General features: G+C 37.9%; 1 protein-coding gene across 3 annotated transcripts in view; it reads left to right on the top strand.

The window, feature by feature from the left end:
* The window catches only part of NALCN (sodium leak channel, non-selective), a 407,611-nt gene that overhangs the window by 54,251 nt on the left and 330,569 nt on the right, over nt 1-22,791 (top strand). For all 3 annotated transcript variants that reach the window (XM_054574357.1, XM_054574356.1, XM_054574358.1), the window contains exon 7: nt 826-980. In XM_054574357.1, the coding sequence (XP_054430332.1) occupies nt 826-980 (155 nt within the window). The remainder of the gene's footprint in view (nt 1-825; nt 981-22,791) is intronic.

Here is a 22,791-nt window from a genome sequence, read left to right as displayed (position 1 = left end):
TTTAGAAAACCATCTTATAAAATCATCTAGCCTAAAATTTGGCCTCTATACAATCCATATGAATTGCTTCAGATAGCTCCTATTTGGGGCCCATTGTTAAGGTCAGCCCAGAAAGAGATTCCACAAACGCTATTCCAGTCATTACCTGTACTCACTACCAAGACAGCCAGTACATACTTAAATCCTTCTACATCAACTTAATCTCCTGCTTGTCTTCCAGAAAGATGAAAAAGGGTTATTTTCACTATCCACCTTGAAAAATCTTAATATTCTTGGAGCTATCGCCAGCTTACACCATAATATCCCTCTTTCTAATGTGATACATTTAGTTCCTTCAATCTCATTTTACTTGTCTGATTTCTTTCCAAACCACACAACTACCAACACAGCAGAAGGCCAAGTGTCATTATGAGACCCAGTATTTGTGCCATATGGCGAATGTCTGTCATGTAACACTGCTTAGAAGTAGAGAAGTAAAGGTTCTGTCCACAGTAGGATAAGGATTTTGTGAACAACAGGGAATCCCAAGATCAGTTAACATTTCTTGAAAATATATATGAAAATTTCTCCCTTTGCTTGTCTGAGTCCTGAACTTTAAAGATAAAAAAAAAATAATGGTAATAATAAAGGCCTATTGTGGGAATGGATCAGGTGTCATTTGAGAATGTTTACTATGTTATTATATGATGAATACTATTTATAAATCATGAATCTTAAATCTGTGTCCATATACAGCTAATATTAATGAAAAGTGATTACATTATTCATTTTAATCATCATATACAGTTGTTGAAGTTGCCTAACCCTTTCATGTGTTCTTCACAGAAATGTGACCTGGAATAGTTTAGCTATCCCAGATACACACTGTTCACCAGAACTAGAAGAAGGTTACCAGTGCCCACCAGGATTTAAATGCATGGACCTCGAAGATCTGGGACTTAGCAGGCAAGAACTGGGCTACAGTGGCTTTAATGAGATAGGTCTGTCTTACTGGTAAAATGTTTTCAGTTTCTATTTTACAATGTTTATGAAATGGAGAGAATAGATGTATAATCGATGTTTCAAGTTAAGACTGGCTATAATATTTAAGAAACACAACTGCAAGTTTTAATTATATGTTTAAATTGTAATATATTCTATCTTATAATATGTAACATACAGTCTGTGTTTATGTATATTCATCAGTGTCTGTAGAGAGTTAAATATCTCTCCTTTTAGACTATTTTGATTCTTAATTATAGCATTTTAAAATATTTGTTTGTTGAGCAAGGTCTAGGAGTTGTTGTCTCAAATATAAACATGATGTGGTTTCTTTTCACATTCTAACTATAATTAAGCAGTAAAGGTAAGTCTTAAATATCTGGGAATACTAAGCATTGATGAGTGCATGAGAGCTGAAAAAGAATCCTGGAACAAAAGACAGCAGTCAAATACTTAATGAATATACATCAACTATGTAATGGCCATATGAGAAATGCTTGTTTGGGAATATAATGTGCTTAAATGTGTAGATGTATTTGTGGCTTGTTCTATCAAGTCCTAGAATGTATACCATTCACACACAATAATGAAAGAACTTAGTAGCTACCATTTAGTTGATATCATTGCATTTATTATAATTCCATGCAAATTATACATATTTCTTTTTTGAAGAAAACACCCATGGAACAGAAACATTATTTTATGCTTTGAGAATTTGTATTAGCTCAGGTTACCATAACAAAATACCATAGACTGGGTGGTGTAAACAACATAAATTTATTACTCTCTCATCTGGATGCTGGAAGACTGAGATCTGGGCATCAGCATGGTTGAGTTCTGGTGAGACACCCTCCTCTTCCTTGCTTGCAGATAATTGGGTTTTTTGAGGTTTTTGTTTGTTTTTGCTATGTCCTTACAGGGAAGCTGTGGGAGTGTGGGAGTGAGGGGGTAGAGAGAGAGAGAAAAAGTTCTCTGGTCTCATTTTATAAGGCCACTAATCACATCATGAGAATGATGCCCTTATGACCTCATCTAAACAAATCACCCCCCAAAGGCCCCACCTCCTAATCCCATCATATTAAGGGTTAGTGCTTCAAATATGATTTGGTAGGGAGGCACAAACATTTAGTCCCTAACAGAATTATTATTGAGATCACTTGAAAATAAAAATAATTAATTTTGTCTTAAGTTTCAAGGCCCAGATAGGTTAAAAAGGGTTCTAAACATTTTTTACCCAGGGCCTAAAAGAGAAGCCTTTCAATGTATAACAGGACAGTCATTGTGCTTTTGGAAGCCAAATGAATTTCCTGACTTTTGATGGGGTTTTACATCTGAATGGGCCTACTGGACAAGGGGGATTTCATTCAAAGTCAGGGAAGAGAGCATCAGGCACTGCCAACTCTGGACTGCTACAAATCTTCACTGATCAAAAAATGTGGCTGATAAATCCTATTCCCACCCTGGCCTTCAGTTACAACAGCTCCTGGATGCTGTTATGCAAGATGACTTAATGAACTCTAGCTAAGGACTGGAATTTGAGAAAGAATGTGTGATGGTCTTGATTAAGGAGTACTTTTTGATATGTGAATTAAAACCATAAGACTAAAGCCTTTGGACAGAATATAATGCTGAACTTGGGCTGAAAAACACAAATAGTTGGTATTTTTTTAACTGAATATTGTAAATAACATCCTTAAATTTTCTTTTTTAAAATTTCTTCTTATAGTTTTTATTGTTGTTCAAGTACATTTGTCTCCATTTTCTCCCCACCACTTGCTCCAGCCCCACCTGCCCCTCCTCCCACCCTGTATCCTACCCCTCTTTGGCTTTGTCCATGGGTTCTTTATACATGTTTCTTAATGACCCTTCCCTTTTTTCCTCTATTATCCCCCATCCCCCTCCACTCTGGTTAAGGGCACTTTGTTCTTTATTTCAATGTCTCTGGTTATATTTTGCTTGCTTGTTTGTTTTGATTAGGTTCTTCTTATATGTGAGATCATATGGTATTTGTCTTTAACTCACTGGCTTATTCCTCTTAGCATAGTGCTCTCCAGTTCCATTCATGCTGCTGTGAAGGGTAGGAGCTCCTTCTTTCTCTCTGCTATGTAGTATTCCATTGTGTAAATGTACCATAGTTTTTTTTTCCATTAATTTTTATTTTTTGTTCAAATATATTTGTCTCCACCTTCCTTCCATCACTTTCCCTTGCCCCTCTTCCCCTCCTCCCTCCCTCAATCCTTCCCCACTTTGGCTTTGTCCATGGGTCCTTTATACATGTTCCTTGACTTGACCCTTCCCTTCCTTTTCCCCCCCTCCCTTCCTCCCTTCCCACTTGACTCTGTTGGTTTCTTTTTTCTTTCAATGTTGCTGGTTATATTTTCCTTGCTTGTTCATTTTGTTGGTTAGATTCCACTTATAGGTGAGATTATATGGTATTTGTCTTTTGCTGCCTGGCTTATTTCACTTAGCATAATGCTCTCGAGTTCCATCCGTGCTGTCGCGAAGTTTAGTAATTCTTTTTTTCTTTCTGCTAGTGGTATTCCATTGTGTAAATGTACCATACTTTCTTGATCCACTCATCTACTGATGGGCATTTAGGTTGCTTCCGACACTTGGCTATTGTAAATTGTACTGCTATGAACATTGGGGTGCATAGATTCTTTTGAATTGCTGTTTTGGGATTCTTAGGGTAAAGTCCCAGGAGTAGAATTACTGGGTCAAAAGGCAGTTCTATTTTTAGTTTTTCTAGGAAATTTCATGCTGTTTTCCACGGTGGCTGCACCAGTCTGCATTCTCATCAACAGTGTACTAGGGTTCTCGTTTCTCTACAACCATACCAGCACTTGTTGTTTGTTGATCTTTTTATGGTGGCCATTCTGATGGGTGTGATGTGGTATCTCATTGTGGTTTTAATTTGCATCTCTTTGATGGCTAGTGATATTGAGCATCCTTTCGTAAGTCCTCTAGCCCTGTGTATGTCCTCCTAGGAAAAGTGTCTGTTCAAGTCCTTTGCCCATTTTTTAATTGAATTGTTTGTCTTCTTGGAGTGGAGTCATGTGAGTTCTTTATATATTTTGAAGATCAAACCCTTGTCCAAGTTATCATTGGCAACTATGTTTTCCCAATATGGTTGGTTCCCTTTTCATTTTGCTGATGTTCTCTTTAGCCCTGCAGAAACTTCCTATTTTGATGTAGTCCCATTTGTTTATTTTTTCCTTTATGCCCCTTGCTGTAGGAGACATATTGATGAAAATATTGCTGTGTGGAATATCTAAGATATTCTTGCCTATGTTCTCCTCCAGGACTTTTATGGTGTTGCGACTTATACTTAAGTCTTATCCATCTTGAGTTTAGTTAGATCAATGGACTAGAATAGAGAGCCCAGAAATAAACCCATGTTTTTATTTTCAATTAATAGTCAACAAAGGGGGCAGGAGCATAAAATGGAGTACAAATAGCCTCTTCAACAAATGGTGTTGGGAGATCTAGATAACTACATGCAAAAAAATGAAACTCAACCACCAACTTACACCATACACAAAACATCCTTAAATTTTCATTCTCATATTTTAATATAACCTCATAGTGGATTTCCAGCATTGTAATTAGATCTCTTTTAGCCAATAATACAGTTTCTCATTTCATAGAAATTTAGGAACCAGAAGTATTTAAATTTGTTGTATGCTCTTAAACTTATTGGCTTGAGAACAAATCTTACACCCTTCCTTATCTCAAAAGTACAGAGGCCTCTTATGGATTATACTAATGGATGAGAAAGATATCACAGGTGTGGTATGGGACATGAGATATATAGGTTTGGTAAACTCTGTGGAACAAGCTCCAGAAGTTCTACAGCTGGGAACACAACTCAAATGCATGGCTTATCAGAGCCTGAAGCTCCTTCTTTTAGGGGCTAACCTAACATACCCATCTTTTGTATGGAGAGTGGCCAGCATTCAGGTGTCTGGCTGCCCTTGCACAGGAAACATCCAGTCCTTTAAAATCAGATGACACTCTAACCATTTTAAAAGTAGCCTAAACTCAAAATGCTGCATTATATTTAAGTTTATTATCTTTATTTCTTCACTGTAACTTATAATGGCTTCAACTAATGTAGACTACAATCTCTCTTTAAGAAAGTTTCCTTACAAAGTGCTTTGGCTTGAGCGGCCCAAATCTAAGGGGGACTGGCCTTGGGTGTTGTAGGCCCCCACTAAGACAATGATCTTACTGTAAACTCTACTGCTTATTTGTACTTTTCCTTTTCAAGGATTTAAGCATCTTGAAAACAGGAAGCACATCTTTTCATCTTCATGTCCCTAGGGCCTAACACAATGCCCAGCTCATAGGGAACCGTCTATAAATATTTATTAATTGACTGAGCAAATGTGTCTTTTTTTAATTTGTTGGTAACCAGTCATGTTTTTTTTTAGGATATAAAGACATACTAGAGAATTACATTGTTTTCTTATCGTCCTTTTCTCTGAATTTGTCTGTTTTTGTTGGCAGTGTTGACCATTCTTCATAACTTCCTTTTCTATGAAAGCTTAATTTGGTTTGTTTGCTTCTTTTCTTCAAATGATGATTGAATTAAATATCATTGTATGACTAATGGTTAGATAATGAAATGTTGGGTTTGTACTATCATCAAAACATTTTAAAGTAGTCACTAAAGCTTAGAGTGGAATTGATAACTACTTCCTGATATTCTGTACCTATGTAGATACACAAAATACAGTATTTTGGGAGATTTTTAAAGTCCTCATGGAAACAAAAGATAGTGTTTTTCCCAAAGTGAGGAAAATGAATTATTCTCTTAGAGACATGATCATCTTTTTCTGCATGCAGTTGAATTTAAAACATAATGGGATGCCTTATTGTATATATAAATTTGTTCAATGTACTTTATGTGTATTGATTGATTAAAAATGGAGGACTTTTTTCATAAGAATCAAATTATCATGTAATACATTGAATTCTGACTCATTTATCAAATTTTGTTTATAACTGGCTTTATGTCTCATTGACATTTAATATTCATGTTGAAAACTCAGGTTTTCAGATATATTAAAAGCCAGAGTCATTAAGCAGAAAAAGTTATAAAAAGCTTCTCTTACAAAATTGCAGAGTAAAGACACCTTTCTAGCTCTAAAATTACCCAAACATCAAGGGGACTGAGAAACAGAAATGCAATTTCTATATTTAAGGACTCTGAAAACCTGTAACTATAAACCACTCAGAGGGCCAGGTGGCTAACAGAAAACTTCCTGAAAGGATTCTGGCTATTGAGGATCTCAGACAGAGCCAACAGAATGCTGATATTCTAAAATAACTGTTCTCAAAGGGGCAGTACAGTCCTCTACTCCAGTCAGGGAAAATCAGTGTGTAGCTAACTGTGGGAACTTTCTGGGACTCCATGTGGCATCAAAAAGTAGAGGTTTTTATTTCTGCGAGCAGTTGGTGGAGAGATAGAGAAGAGGACAGGCACTCCATTGTGAAGGTCCCAATGCTGCTAATTTGTGTTGACTTGGACAAGGGAAAGACTCAAGTTAAGATTCACAAATCTGGCTATACCTTAGGATGTGGTGGGGAGCCTTTTAATACTCACCAATTCCCAACCACCATTCCCAGGACAAGTAAATCAATATTTTAGAGTGATCCGAAGCAGGGATGGCTTTAAAAAGTTCTCCAGGTGATTCTAATGTGCATGTAGGGTTGTAAACTATTGAAATGAAGGGACACTGATACACATACATGTCCACCTATCCCATAGCATTGCCTAACCTTTCCTCTACATGGTTCAGTGACTAATATAGGGTCCTGTAAAAACTGATGTCAAGATGAGTAATAAAAAAGAATCAGTATCATATCTATAACATATCTATGCACCTTTAGGTGTATAAATTGAAAAAATTTTCAATATGTAACTCAAAAAATTGTAGGAAAAGAAATCTTGAATATACTGATTAAAAATGTACAATTTGTCTCAATAAGTGAACATAGAGCAATCAATGCTAAAGTATATCTTAGTAATGACAATGGAATTCAAAGATAAAGAAAGCTTCCACTAGGCATCCAGAAAAGAGGAATGAGAGAGACCTGAAACTTTACATTCTAGGATATAATGACACAATGCTTATAAAGCCCTTAGGAAGAGAATGTGTTGAATTCTTTCTTATTATTTTTAATGGTCAAGAACTCAGAGACTTCATTTTATATGAAATCTTGAAGTCATTCAGAGTCTTCAGTATTTATTCACCAAAACAACTGTAGGATTTACAGAATATGATGTAAATATTACAAATTATGATTGTGTAGAAGGGAGAAGGAAAAAAGAAGTAGTGTAATGATGTTTATACCTTAACGTTTTTTCTTAGCAGGAAAACAAGTATCATTTTACACAATATATAGATCACATAGTGGAGGTGTATGTACACTTGCCATGAAAATGTACTACACAGTCTAAAATTACTTTAGGAAAAATTTAAAACTCAAAATAATGGCTCTGCAGTTTTGATCATGGTTGTAGTCTGTACTAGTGTGGTGACCTTGGGAAAATAATGACCCCTTCTTGCTTTGTTTTTTTCATCTGTGAAATAGATAAATTATAGACCAACACTATGGGGTTAATGTGAGAAGTAACTAAGAAACTACACTTATAATATATAATGTCTCGCACAAAGCAAACACACAAAGAGGTAGAAATTAGAGACACAGTAGCAAAATATGAAAGCATCTCCGGGTTATTTGAGGAAAAATTACAACCTTAATAATAGAGGATAAGACATAGATGCTTTCAGATTAACATCCTGGTGTCTGATATTATTTTGTTTTGTTTGCAATAGTTTGCTACTTAGATTGTTTAGGATCTTATAGCAAGGGGGGAAGAATAGAAGGGAACGGCACAAGGTATCCTTAACCTTGCATTATGCCCCTATAAATTAATCCTTCAAATTTCATTTCATTCTACTTAGAAGGCCAGTGTTTGGTTGTGTTTGGTTTTCATTAATCAATTATGTCTTTCTTGCCACTCTTCAAAACTATCTTCCGTCTTGTGCTTTATCTGCCTCTTTAGAATGTCTTTAGAACTTTTAGAATTGTATCCATATTTAGCCTGTGCCATTCAGTTTCGAATAGTTTAATTAAGCCTCACATACATAATTTTATATATCCCCATACACTTGAATTTTTGCCCCCTTTCCAAGATTTGAGCCACTCTCTGTCTTTAGCGGACTTTTCACAAGCGCTCCTTCCCAAAATTTAAGACAAGCATTGATTGAAATACAGAGCAGAAGCCTCAGCCTTGCAGCTTCCTTCATAGTCTCCAGCACTTAGTGGTTTATCTTCTCTCTCCCCCTAAATCTCTGTCACATTGTGACTGAATTGCTGGTTGTTTCTCTGTCTTCTATTTAGATACTTTTCCATCCTTATTTCAGGGTATGTTTTCTACAGCTCATTCTTAAGGATCCTCAACTAACATACCCTCTCTAAGATGTTAGCCTCTGTACTTAAGACATCACCCACTCCTTATGACCCAGACCCAATGAGGAATGTACATTATCACAAGGACATATTTGAAGACCACAAAATCTGTTTAACAGGCATTCAGATTCCATGGTTCAAGTGAGTGTGTGGGGAGGTGGGTAGTAAGCACACAGTGAAAAGTTTTGTGGACAGGCAACACCCAAAAGATTACACTATGGAGGTGAAGCCCCAAAAATGACATTTAGAAAATTTGCCCTACTTCTATTTTCTGAGTACTTACCCCACTTGAATCCCTCCATTCCTCTGTGTTACTTCATGCTTATTAACCTGTGGGAGATACAATCTGAGGCATAAAAGAGGAGACATTGCAAAACTCTGTAATAACTCTGTACATGAAATTAGAGGAATTCTGAGCTGAGAAAGGTAATGAAGCCATGTAGTTTACTAGACAATTTTACAGATGAGAAAACTGAGCATCAGAGTGAATGAGGCTAGAGTTCCAGAGATCCCCATACAGGGGCAGCAGGGTTAAACTCATTTCTCATGATTCGCAGACTCTGCTAATTTACTGTCTTCCCCAAATCTTTTTACATTTCAGATAACTGTTTAATTAAAATGAAAATCAGGAAGTACCTTGCAAAGTTTAGTTGTATTCAAAATTTTGTAATAAAAGTTTAACATCATTCACCCATGGTAAGATGCTGGTGGAAGGGACAGTTACCCAAACAGATGTGATATGCCAGTTAGAGAAAAAACAACAACTCTATCACACATGGGAAGGAAATCACAGCAAACGATTTATTTGTCTTGATATTTCAAAGGAAGGTGAGAAATTGCGTACAGGGGATGAGTACAAAACTATTTGGATGGTGGTTTGAACTCTATTCATTGTACAGTCAGGTAAAAAACAAAACATGTTCTGTTTTGATAGAACAACCCAGTGAATGTCATTTAATGATAAAATCTATCCTGGACAGTCATTTAGGAACTAAATAGATATTAGGCATATTTTTTGTTATAGGTCTTTTGAATCATAAAAACAAAAGACAATAGCCCAAGCTTCAAAAAGTCCATAATAAGCTAAATCTGATTTAAAAAATTTTTATCAGATAAAAGAAGCACATAAGCAAGGCCAACCTACGAATCGGATTTCTGAAAATGACTAATAGAAAAAACATTTAAAATTATACATGCTCTTACTATTTCATGGGCTGTATATAATGCACTATTTTCCCTGTTCTATATACTCAATAGTCAATGATAAAGCCAGGAAATAACAAACACTATGTTCTTATGATGACAAATTGTCCAACAGACAGTCCAGTCTTTATTACTGTAATTACTATCATTACTTATGAGAACTACTGCTTCCATTTTTCGATTGCTTATTATATATCTGGCACCAAGCAAAAGGTTTTCCATCCATTGTGTTTTTCATCCTGAAAATAAACACGTAAAGTGTCATTATCCCCAATTGATAAGTGAGGACATTGAGAGGAGAAAGCACTGATTTGTCCAAAGCTACATACTGGCCACAGTTGGAGCCAAGTCTTGCTGCCTGTGTACTGAGGTCAAAGGTTGTGTTCTTGGCTACATGCTCAGTGCTGTTTAGAAGTCAGTTGGCCACAAATGACTGCCATTCTTTGTGACTTGTTAGGACAGGTGGTCCATTATAGAGTCTCATTAGGATAGAAGCAGAGACATGTAATCTAGTAAATGTCTTGCCTTCTCCTTTGGAGACTTGCCATCCCCAAGTCTCTAGGACAGAGTGATGAGTGGCAAAGAAGAGTGATGTCCACTGGAAACTGATGGCCACTCAGGGCCCTTGCACCTAGCACTTCACAAGGAGAATTGGTGCACATTATGTTAGTTGTGTGTAAGAATCTCAATTTAAAAAATTACCTTGAAGACAATGCAGTTCTACAAGATAATTCATTGTGTTGTTGACTTAGCCAAGGATTAGAGGCAATGGCAGCAAAAATGATAAATATGCTTTTGATACAAAATGAGATGGTAGGCATATAGGCTAGAGATGTGGGAGAGAATGCTGAAAGCAGCAAAAATAGGTTATTTGTTATATTGTAGTCATGTTCACACTTATTTAAGGTAAAAATCCCATATGACTAATGTTTACTACAAGTAATTTACAGCAGTGTGCATTTTCTCCTGTGCATTTGAATTTACTTTCTCTTTCCCTTTGAGATTTGAATATTGAACTTTGATTTTTAAATACTGCATATTAACCAACAATTTTATTTAAGGTGATTTTGAAAATGCATATTAATTAATTTCCATTAGAGGTAGGGCATAAAATGTATTTACTTTATCAGCTCTCTTTAATTAAAAATTGTAAAGCTTTCCTCATATGCCCTTCTTAAAATATTAGGTAGATAAACTACAAGTCATCAGCATCATGCAGATTTTTGTAAACTTTTTTCCTGCCAACTATAAATTAATTGAGTCATTTAAGAAAGGGAAAAAATTTGAGTAGACTGTAGCCTGCCAGATTCTCATATATTCTTAAGTCACTTCTGAAAAAAAGCTACAATGGGTATTGAAATTTGGGACTGGCATTATTTCCCAAAGGAACATGTATTTTAGTTATTTACTTTTGTGACATTTTACTTGTTTGACTTTGGGTAATATTGACTATAAGCTACAGACTCAGCTCCCTCTGAGAGTCATCAATCAGTTTTATTACATATTGATTAGAAATAATATGAGTATTTATTTTCATCACAGGTAGTGTTCTGTGCTTGAAACTACCCCCATATTTTGATGAAATAAGATTGACAATGAATCCACCCACATAGTCTAATGTTTCAGTTCCAATATAGCCTTTGCTTTACTTAAAAAATCCTCCTTATTTTTTCTATTGATATCCTATTATTTTTGTAATTTTTTCTTATTACATCTGATATTAAATATGGACATAAAATGTGATGAAAAAATTACTTTTATCCAGATCATAATAGAATGAAAATTGAACTTTGTTGATGATGCTGCTAAAAATTGATTCATCACATTTGAGTGACTATACCATATTTCATGCTGCTGTATATAATATCAGATGAAAACTTTACAAATGAATAGGAAATAAAAAATTATTCTCTCTCTGTAACTATGATTTATTGCAGAATGTACATGTTTATTGCAGTTGCAAAAAAAGTCACAGTAAAGACACTTTGTAAAATATGTAATTGAGATTTATAGGACTTTGTGAAAAGTACTGAAGAGTTATTTTCTCCACATTAATCTATGTTTAGCCTTGCTACTCGAATTACTTATTGATTTTTATGAAAACACATATGGGAGAGAAACAGAGCAATAGGTTTTAACTAAAAGTGCTTACTTTAATCAGTGATAATTCTATACTTGCTCTCTGAAGGAATCCTTTGATCATGGGACAAGGAAAATCTGACATATTTTTGTTAAATAAAGGACAAGATCATGAAACTTCAACAAGATACCAATTGTGAGAGCCAAATACAGGAGTCATCTCCATGTCTAGGCATTAGCAAATGCCTTAGATTGTTTGCAAACACCTGTGTTTGAGGAACTAAGTCTTAGGGTTTCATTAGAATCTCAAACAGGGTCACAGATTTATTTAAACTGAAATTAGATGTGTAGATATTCAGAATATTAGGAAGAAAGGTGTTTTAAAGATAAAAATTGCAGGCATGATTTTTCTAAAAACATTGCATTTGTTTATTTTTAGAGAGAGAGGAAGGGAGAAAGAGGAGAAAAACCCCAATGTGTGGTTGCCTCTTGAGCACCCCCTACAGGGGACCTGGCCCACAACACAGGTATATGTCCTACCTGGGAATCAACCAGTGACCCTTTGATTCTCAGGCTGGCGCTCAGTCCACTGAGCCACGCCAGACAGGACTGATTTTTTAAAAAGATATCCACTGCCTAGCATCTAGCAGATGTTCACAGTTTTCATTGAATGGATTAGAAAAGGCAGTTGCTAGAGTAACTTTTCACCAGACAATGAAAGAAGGAATTTTAAAAGTGGATTTCTGAGAACATAAAGTGATTATTTTTTCATATTATACATAGAAGGTAATATTCACTGGGAATATCTTGTATTTCAAGAAATTAAGATGTTTATAGTTACATTTTAAATATTTGTAGATTATGAAAATAATACTTCAAATAGCACAAGAGATTTATTGAATGAAAGTAATAAATTCTGCCCTATATAATTCCTTTCCCCTCTCCCTTCCTTCCTTCTTTCATATTTATCAGTTTCATGATATCTAACAAAATGTTCTTCACTATTTCCCTAACAATGGACATTTAAGCAATTTTCAATGTTCTACTACAATAAATAATACTGTGTATTCAATAAGCAGTACACATATATACACATACATATATGTGTGTGTGTCCTGTGAGTATTCTTTAAATAGATTTCTAGAACAATTTCTGGGTCAAAGGGTATGCTCATTTTTAACTTAATAGGTAACTGGTGCTTTATTTCTCAAAAAGATAATAGGAGTATATAGCCCTGCCTTATTGTGTGAATTTTAAAAAGTATAAGCTATTCTTTTATGATTTGCATAAATATTGATGTAAAAAATGGTTAGAGGTCATCCTGTATTTGGTGCTTTGCTCAACACCGTAGTTCATTCTCATCTTGTTGAATTCTTTCATCCCATACCTCCTGGTTTGCCACCCTCCTGCTTATCAACATGTGACTCAACTTTGGGGCCTCTGCTTTCAAGTAGCTCCCCATGCTGCACCAGGAGCATTTCTCTCCCTTCTGTCTGAACTAAGATGCCATGGCTTGTACAGGAAAGTTAATGCTTCATTCTATTCATCCTCCACTGTCAGGTGTGTGTGTATGTGCGTGTCCCAATTAGTCCATTAGATCCTAAATGTCTAAGTAGAGAAGCCAAGCTTCCTGTACTTTCTGTGATGTCTTTTCTGACTCCCAATGAGCTCATTATATACTTGAAGACGGCTTAATTATGTTTGGGAGAATTTTATATTAGATATGTTGCTTTTTATTTTTTTATTTATTTTTTATTTTTTTTAATTTTATTTTAATTTATTTTTTCAAATACATTTGTCTCTTCCTACCCCCCACAACTTTCCCTTGCCTCCTCCCTCCTTCCCTCCCTCAGCTCTTCCCCTTTGGTTTTGTCCATGAGTCCTTGCTAATGTTCCTTGACTTTCCCCTTTCCTTCCCTTTCCCTGCCCCCCCTCCTTCCTTCCCTCTTGTCTCTTTTGATATGTTGCTTTTTAAAAAATCATCATTCTTTGGCAATTTTGTAATTGAAAATTTCAATAAAGTGCAAATACAATAGTAGCCTTTAAATACATTTTTATTTAAAACTAAGTGATTTCCACATTACTTCAGATATGTGAAACAAAAATGAACAAGCTGAGCCAAGAAGTCGTGTATTGATAGTCAAGGAAACCTTTCCTGCTGGTGATGGCAGTCAGTGGAACATAATTCCCTTGAGACTTTATGGGATTAATTTCACCACTTAATCATTTGGAGCATAAAGGAATAATATCATTTAGGAAAGCCCTGGCACAGCTCTTCCCTCAAGGCAAATTAAGGCCAGAAGAAGGCCAACACCTACTTTCCCTGTGCTGCATGTTCTGTGATGTGAGCCCTGCTGAGCCAAACTGTGCTGAGGTGGTGCAGACCTCCTCCTCTAGGGAGAAAGCTCTTCAGCCTTTAAACGGGTTTCTAAAAGGAGCCCCACAGAGTTGTGAGAGAGAAGATGGCATCCACCTTGAACGGAAACTGGACTGTCAAAGATTTTTAGATATTATTTTTCATACTGTATCTTTTCTCCATGCTCTCAATTTTTTGTTTTCTAGAATAGTAGTTAGATATTTGTTGAACCTTTTTGTTCTATCCTCCATCTCTTGGATTTGTGTTGACTGGAATTCCCAGGACATCATCTGTTTGGGATTAATCCTCATGTTAACTTTGTGTCTTGGGAAGGAGAGTTCCTAGGACTCTGTGTACTATAGAGGACAGTGAAAATTTGGACTATGCACTTCAGTTGGCTCAGGTCTGGGGTTCTAGTTTCTCTTAGGAGACTTTTGTGCCCCCATGGATTGTGCAGAAGTCAAGCAAATCTCTACTTTCCTGGTCTGGGGGCACAGTTCCTCCAGCCTTTATCTAAAATGCACAGCAGCCTTTGTGAAACTTCTCCCTTTACAGACACACCTGAGCTCAGTGTCTGCCTCCTGCCATATGTAAAAGTGCATCCCAATTCTTCCCTCTCCCTGGGGAGCAGATGCCCAGTCCCCAGCCCTTGGGAGTCATCATAACTTCAGCTTTATTCACAGCTCTCATCCTGTGTTCTCTCATACCTTCTGACTGTTGAATATTTTGCTTAGTTTTGGGCTAATTTAAACATTCAAAAATTGTTTGCTTTATTTATTCATTTCCTTTTTTTGGTTCAGCATATGGTGGACAGGATAAAGGAAGAAAGTCTGTAAGTAAGCATGATCCAGCAAATTGACCTAAAGACTTATATTTTTAAATATATTTTTAGAATTTTCATATGAGTTCACTTTTCCTTTCTTTGAGACATACCTATCATTTTATACTCAAACACATAATTTTGCATTTTCAGCGTTAATCTTAAAATTTGTTAAGTATATATTTACTGAAATTTTTATTTTTACAAAGATTCCGTTTCAGGATTATTATTATTTTTATTACTTTTTTCTGTTACGTTTTTATACTGGTCTCTATGCAGACTGATAAGCAATTACTTTGTATGAAGACAAACATAGAGGGTGAAAGTAGACTGCAAATGAACAATGACAGTTATTGAGCGCTGAGAATAATTCTGATGGATTAAGACTTTAGAATCTCAATCTTCTTAATATTAATTTCAGCAAGTATTCAGATACTTTCACTCTCTATATAAGTGCTTTGGCAAATAAGCCAATAAATGAACAAACAAACAAATAAACAAACAAACAAACCTACCTAATTAGGAATTACCTAAACATAAAGCAAATAAATGTTCTTAGGCAATTATTTCCTTCACGTATTTAATAAAAAATGATCTATATTTGCATGTGGAAATATATTCTTTTATTTCCAGTGACTGCAAACCTTAACACATAATTGAAATTGAATTGAACAAAACTATTGAGTAAGGACTACCTGTGAGCCAGGTATTTTTATAAGGAATGTCACCTTATTGTTCACATCAGCCTCAGGTGTAGCATGTCATTAACTCCATCTCCTTGTATAGGTGCTGAAATGTAGGAAAGGGAAGCAGCTCCTGGGGCCAGGAACAGGTCTTAGTAATATTTGTATTCTCAGTGTCTCCAATGCAGAACCCCAGCAGTGAGTATTTTGGGAGTGCTCTAGTCTGGATAAGAGAAGACTTAGTTTCAGGGTTTAGCCTTTCTCTCACTAGTGGGTGACATAAGACAAGTTACTTAATCTCTCTGTGCCTATAAAATCAGGATAAAAATTGTCCATATTTTAGAGGGTAATGGGTAGGTTAAACTAGATTATTCTCACTCCCATGCCTAATGAGTCCTCAATAAAATTTAATTATGATTATGATTTTTTATTAGATATACAATTATCAAGTGAATGAGTGAAAAAAAATAGATAAAACTATGTAGTCTAAGGACACACAGTTAGAAATCTGGAGAAACAAGTGCCAAATTCATTCAATATCTAAGTTCTTTTAATGGCATAAGCTTATCTCCTTTTAGTCTGGCAAAACACTTATATCATACAACATAAATGAACAACATACCCATGCTTTACTGTGCTAGTATATGTTGCATAAACACTTTCATTGAGAATAAAATGTTAAAAAATATTTTCCTATTTTCTGCTTTGATGTGGCCAGCAAAGCCATTTCTAAGCTGAGAGGCTTTGTCCTTGCAAGGTTTCCAAAGGGTTAAAAGAATGCTGAAGTCATGTGTTTATAATTGACTACAGAAAGGATCAGCAGACCTTGTCTGGTGGGCCAAATCCTGCTTATTGCCTGTTTTAGTAAATAAAGGTTTATTGCAACTCCTTGCTCATTTGTTTATCAATGACCCAAGGCCCCTACTAACATTACAGCAGATTTCTAGTCTCAGCAGAAACTCTGTGGCCCAGAGACTCTAAAATATTTATTATCTGGTTTTCTACATAAAAAGTTTGCCAACCTTTAGACTAAAGATAGGAAAAAGTGTCCATCCTATGTTTCTTTTCATTATATCTTTTCACAACTGCCCAGAATCCTTGGCAATCCTGTTCACCTCTAATAGAAAGCTCAGAGATGACTCAATACCAAGAAACCAAACAATCCAATTAAAAAATGGGCAAAGGACCTGAATAAACACATCTCTAAGATGGACATACAGATGGCCCATAGACATATGAAAAAATGCTCAACATCACTAGCCATCAGAGAGATGCAAATTACAACCACACTGAGATATCACCTCACACCTGTCAGAATGGCTTTCATTAATAAATCAATAAACAAGTGGTGGTGGGGATGCAGTGGAAAGGCAACCCTAGTACACTGCTGGTGGGAATGCAGACTGGTATAGCCACTGTGGAAAATAGTATGGAATTTCCTCAAAAAAAAAATTAAAAATGGAACTGCCTTATGACCCAGCAGTTCTACTGCTAGGAATATAACCTAAGAATCCTGAGGCACAAATTCAAAAGAACTCACACGCCTCGATGTTCATAACAGTGCTGTTTGCAATACCTAAGTGCTGGAAACAGCCTAAGTGCCCATGAGTAGATGAGTGGATTAAAAAACAGTGGCACATTTACACAATGGAATACTGCATAGCAGAAAGAAACAAGAAGGAATTCCTATCCTTTCCAAAAGCATGATGGAACTGAGACTATTATGCTAAGTTAAATAAGCCAGTTGGCAAAACACACAAATACCATATGACCTCACTTAATAACTGGAATCTAATGAAGAAAATAAACTAAGGAGAAAAATAGAACCAGAGACATGGAAACATGGGACAGACTGATAGCTGTAGAAGGGGAGGTGGGGGGAAAGCTCCTCAAGCTCTAAAGATTAAATTTAGAAAAAAAAAGTTATCTTGGATGTACACACCCCTGAGATTCACCTCCTTTCTGTGTCTCTAACAAATATACAGGCTATGTTTCTTGAATGTGTCATTGATTTTAAGTAATTTTTGGAGAATCAGTGACAGGCAAGATATAGAATCCAATGAATCTTGATTAAATTTAATCAAATGGATATTCTTTATTATGGGGGTTAGAAGTCTCAACAGCTAAAGAGACTTCTTAGAAAATCAGAATTACATTATTAAATATTATTGCTAATGCTTCTTTTAGCCAGAAGACATTACTGAAAATGAGTGAAAGAAGGGAAAAAGATAGTCATATTTATAAAAAAACTAATAAAAATATCATTTATAGCCTCTTTATGACCTTATTTAATACTCAGATAACCCACTGATTGCTTCTTCTGGTAGATTAATTACTAGGGTAGAGCAATATCTTCCCTTCCCTGGACACACACAGTTTGCCCTGTGTTTCCCACACCTCCCATCAATAGATGGAGTTTTCTCACCTTGAATCTGGATTCTATGACTTTTGTTGCCCAGGAGAATGTGGAAACATGACCTTATGTAAGTTTTGGAGGCAAGACCGCCAAACATCCCAATAAGTCCTCTTAGATATTATGAATCCATATATCATCTTACACTACAGCCTTATGCTGTAAGTGATCCAGGTGAAATCAGAATCACCCTAGCCCAATAGATTCCCATGGAATCATGAACCAATAAGTGATGGTTATTTAAATGCACTACATTTTGTGGTGGTTTATAATATAGCAACACATAATTGAAAAACATTTCACCAAAAAGGAAACTGGGAGTCATACCAAAGCCCACATATCAGATAGCACATCAGGGATTCAGATTTAAGTCAATCCAACTAAAAATTCATATTGTAAACCACTCTCCTCTACTATACTCAGCAGTTCTCCAAAACGAAAAAATTATATATCAGTATTTCTGAAGACAGAGATAGTCTAGGAGATGTAATTTGCTCACAATTATGTTGCACTTATTGGAACTTTTGAAATAACCAAAGTTCTGGAAGACCTGAGATGAAAGTCACAATCTCTGAGTGATGATGACTCAAGGGAAATTATCGGTGATTTTCTCATCTTCATTTACTCATTATTTATTCAATCAACAAATATTTATTGAGAACCCACTACATATTAAGCACTATGTTCAGAACTATGTTCAGCACTGGACAGAACTTGGAAAGTTCTGATACGCACCAGAGATAGATGGCATTATGTTTTCTTTTTATTAAGAATTCATTCTTGCTTCTAAGTTTATCTTTTTTTTAAGGGCTGGCTTGTTTCAGGCTTTGGAACTCTTATCATGTACATAATTTTCTGGCGAGCCTAAAAATAATGTTAGATTTCAAGAAATAAATTGCCAAATAAGATTTTCCGTTGAGGTTTTTAAAAGGAATAGAACATAAAAGTACAATCTAAACTATGAAAACTAATAAGAAAACATCATTTAGGCATCAGTATAATTTGGTCAAAATCTCAAGTCTTGGCTGTTAGGCTCTTCTCCCCTCCCCTCTTCTCCGCTCTACTCAGAGTTGGCCAGCTCATGTTCTGTATGGCATAATAATTCTGCTTTCTCTCACTTTCTGCTATAAACTCTGTGTGTTCAATTTAAATTTTTGTCTTTGATAACTAAGAACCTGGTTACCTGTACCCACCTGTGAAAATTTTTGGCGAGCCAGCCTGGAGTAGACATTAGAATGGTTTAAAAGTGGATATTTCTGATATGGAAAGATGGCAGAGGAGGGAATGAGAGTCACGCTGACCTCCTCTTCCCAAGACCAAACTGGAATTGCGGCTAAATAGTGGAGTAATCACCTGGAAAACCATGGAAAGATAGTGGGAGAGGAGACTTGGAGCCACAGACAGACAGTGGATTCAACTCTCACACATCCCAACGGGTGAGAAGTGTGGTGGAGGCTCAAGAGGGTGGGCAGAGTGTCCACAGGCACTAGCACCAGAGGGACATTGAAACGGCCAGTTAGCTCCCCCCGAGAAGAACGGGGTATGAATCAGAAACTGGGACCTCTAAACTACAGCAGCTAAAACCAGGAAAATACAGACAAAACTCAACCCCGAAAAGCTTAGGGGCACTCTCTGCCAGAGACAGGTGGCTGGGGATGCAAAGAGATATTTAAAGGGCCAACACAAAAATTGCAGTGGCAGCCACCCTCCTTGATCTCTGGGTAGAGGCGGCAGCAGAGTGGGCTGGTGCCTGGGAAAAGATCAGTGAGGAAAACTTTATGAAGAGAACTGAGACGGTGGCCGGTGGAGCCCCGGTGATAACGCACCTCCCACTCTGCAGCTACCATCTCGCTCAGGCATAAGGGAATCAATTAACCTGTCTTTTGTGCGCTCCGCACACAGTTTATGCACGTGTGAGCGGCGGTGGGAGGGCTGGGAGGGCGGGGGGGAGGGGCTAAGTGCAGAGTGGCTGGGGGAGCCTTGAGGAGAGACTGGAGACAGAGGTGTTGGGGAAAGAATGGGAGGAGGAACCGGGGAGTCCTGGCTCCCTCCCCGGTGGGTAGTCTCCATTCTGGACAGGCAAAGCGCGCCCCCAAAGAGGCAGAAGTGGGGCACGCACGAACCAGACTGCCTGCCATTGAAACGCAGTCCACACAGGTGGTGGATCCTTGGCCGAAGGGGTCACAGAACTGCCCAGAGACTCCTGAGGAGAGACTGGAAACGGAGGCGTTGGGGAAAGAACAGGAGGAGGAACCGGGGAGTCTCGACTCCTTCTCCTTTCCCTAGTCTCCATTGTGCAGGAAAAGGACACACCCCAAAAGAGCCAAAAGCCGAAAAGCACACAATAGAGAACCCAAAACCACCCAGTGCAGGCGCGCACACCTGCGCCGAGTAGCCGAGGAGGGTTGGTGAATGTGTGTGTGGACCTGCGCGGGCTGGCGAGGGCACGCGCGGGCTGGCAAGGCCTCCCACAGGTTGGCACTGATGGGGCCTACGAGGGAGTGTGCAGATCGGCAGGGGCAGGCGTAAATCCACCCGCGAAGGCCCCCAAGTGCAGAGCAGTCCGCAGAAATACTGGATCCCGCGCGAAGGGGTCACAGAGCTGCCCAGAGTCCCTGGAGGAGAGACTGGAGACAGGATTAACCAGAGAGTCCTGGAGCTGACTTCCTCCCATTTCCGTAGTCTCCATTTGGCGAGGGCAAGCAACGCATCCAAAGAGCCAAAAGCAGGGAAAGCACACAATAGAAGACCCTAAACGGACCAGTGCCGGGGCGCCCGCTGGCCTGGGGGGCCAGACGAGTACGCGAGGTCGCTAAGAAGGCCCCTGGGCTGGGGCAAGCACGTGCAAGCCCAGGCGGGCGGGGGATCCTGCTGGGCTGGCGAGCGCGATCAAGGAGCCGGCGTGAGAGTGCAGAGCGAGCCACAGAAAGAGTCGATACCTGGCCGACAGGGTCGCAGCTGCCCAAAGCAGGAGTCAGACACAGACAGTAGACTCCTGGAAGGCTCAAACAAACGACCCAAGGCCATATAGGGTCAACAACTGACATCATCAGAGGCAGGCCCAGAAAGAAAAGTAAAGGAAAAAAAAAAATAAGTAAGTAAGTAAGTAAACAAATAAAAAGACCCGCCTACTACCATAGAAGTTTAATCCACAAAGTCAGGAAATCTAGACAGCCCAATTGAAGCAGAAGCAAAAATCAATCAATCAATTACTTAACAGACTCTCACAAAAATGGGAAGGAAAAGAAGTTCCCCCCAAATGAGTGGAAAAGGGGACTCCCCACAGAGAGAGCTAAATGAAATAGAGGCAAGGGAACTATCAGATATTGAATTCAAAACAATGGTTCTAAGGAAGCTCAATGAGCTCAGCCAATTCAAAGATAACCATGAGAAACTGCAGAGAAACTATCAGGATCTTGCAGCAAACTATATCAACCTGGAAAAGGACATAGAAACTATCAAGAAGACACAAGAGGATATGAAGAATACCATTTCTGAACTGAAGAACACAGTAGAAGGAATCCAAAGCAGGCTGGATGAAGCCAAGGATCGAATCGGTGAAATGGAGGATAAGGTAGAAAAAAGCTCCCAGAAAGAACAAGAAATGGAAAAAGGACTCAAAAAGAATGAAGAGGCATTGAGGGAAATGCAGGACAACCTGAAACGCAATATTATCCGCATAATAGGGCTACCAGAAGGAGAAGTGGAGCAAGGGATAGAGAACATCTTTGAAAAAGTAATGATGGAAAATTTCCCTAATTTGAGGAGAGAAAGGGTCTCATGGATCCAGGAGGCACAGAGGACCCCACTCAAGAGGGACTCAAGGAGGTCGACTCCAAGACACATCATCATTAAAATGGCAACTATCAAAGACAAAGAGAATCCTCAAGGCAGCAAGGGAGCAGGAGAAAGTAACATACAGGGGGGGCCCCGATACGCCTAGGAGATGACTTCTCAACAGAAACACTACAAGCCAGAAGGGAATGGCAACAAATATTCCAAGTCATGAAAAGCAAGGGCCTACAACCAAGGCTGCTCTACCCAGCAAGGCTCTCAATTAAAATAGAAGGGGAAATACGGAGTTTCCCAGACAAAAGAAGGCTAAAAGAATACATCTCTACCAAACCAGCACTCCAAGATATGCTAAAGGGACTGGTTTAAGAAGATGAAGGAAAAGAGTGAGAAAGAGAAAAACACAGGTACAAAGAGAAAAAATGAATAAGTTTCTATCAGTAATAACTCTCAATGTAAATGGACTAAATGCCCCAATCAAGAGACACAGGGTAGCTGAATGGGTAAGAAAACATGACCCACACATATGCTGCCTACAAGAGACCCACTTCAGAGCCAAAGACCTACACAGATTGAAAGTAAACGGATGGAAAAAAATAGTCTAAGCAAATGGGCATGAGAAAAAGGCCGGGGTTGCCATACTTGTATCAGACAAAGTAGATTTCAAAATAAAGGCCATAAATAGAGACCCAGAGGGGCACTTTATAATACTTAAACGAAGAATCTGTCAAGAAGACATCAACATTACAACAGATACAGAGGGCCCAGAGACATGTGAAAGGATGCTCAGCATCACTAGCCATCAGAGAAATGCAGATCAAAACCACCATGAGGTACCACCTCAGAGCGGTCAGAAGGGCCATCATAAACAGATCAACAAACAACAGGTGCTGGCGAGGCTGTGGAGAAAAGGGAACACTAGTACACTGTGGGTGGGAACGCAGACTGTGGAACCATTGTGGAAAGCAGTGTAGAATTTCCT

The sequence above is a fragment of the Pteronotus mesoamericanus genome, unplaced genomic scaffold, assembly GCF_021234165.1.
Source record: "Pteronotus mesoamericanus isolate MK-2021 breed Mesoamerican mustached bat unplaced genomic scaffold, CSHL_Meso_final contig_26, whole genome shotgun sequence".
Lineage (NCBI taxonomy): Eukaryota > Metazoa > Chordata > Mammalia > Chiroptera > Mormoopidae > Pteronotus > Pteronotus mesoamericanus.
This window is presented reverse-complemented; position numbering and strand designations above follow the sequence as displayed.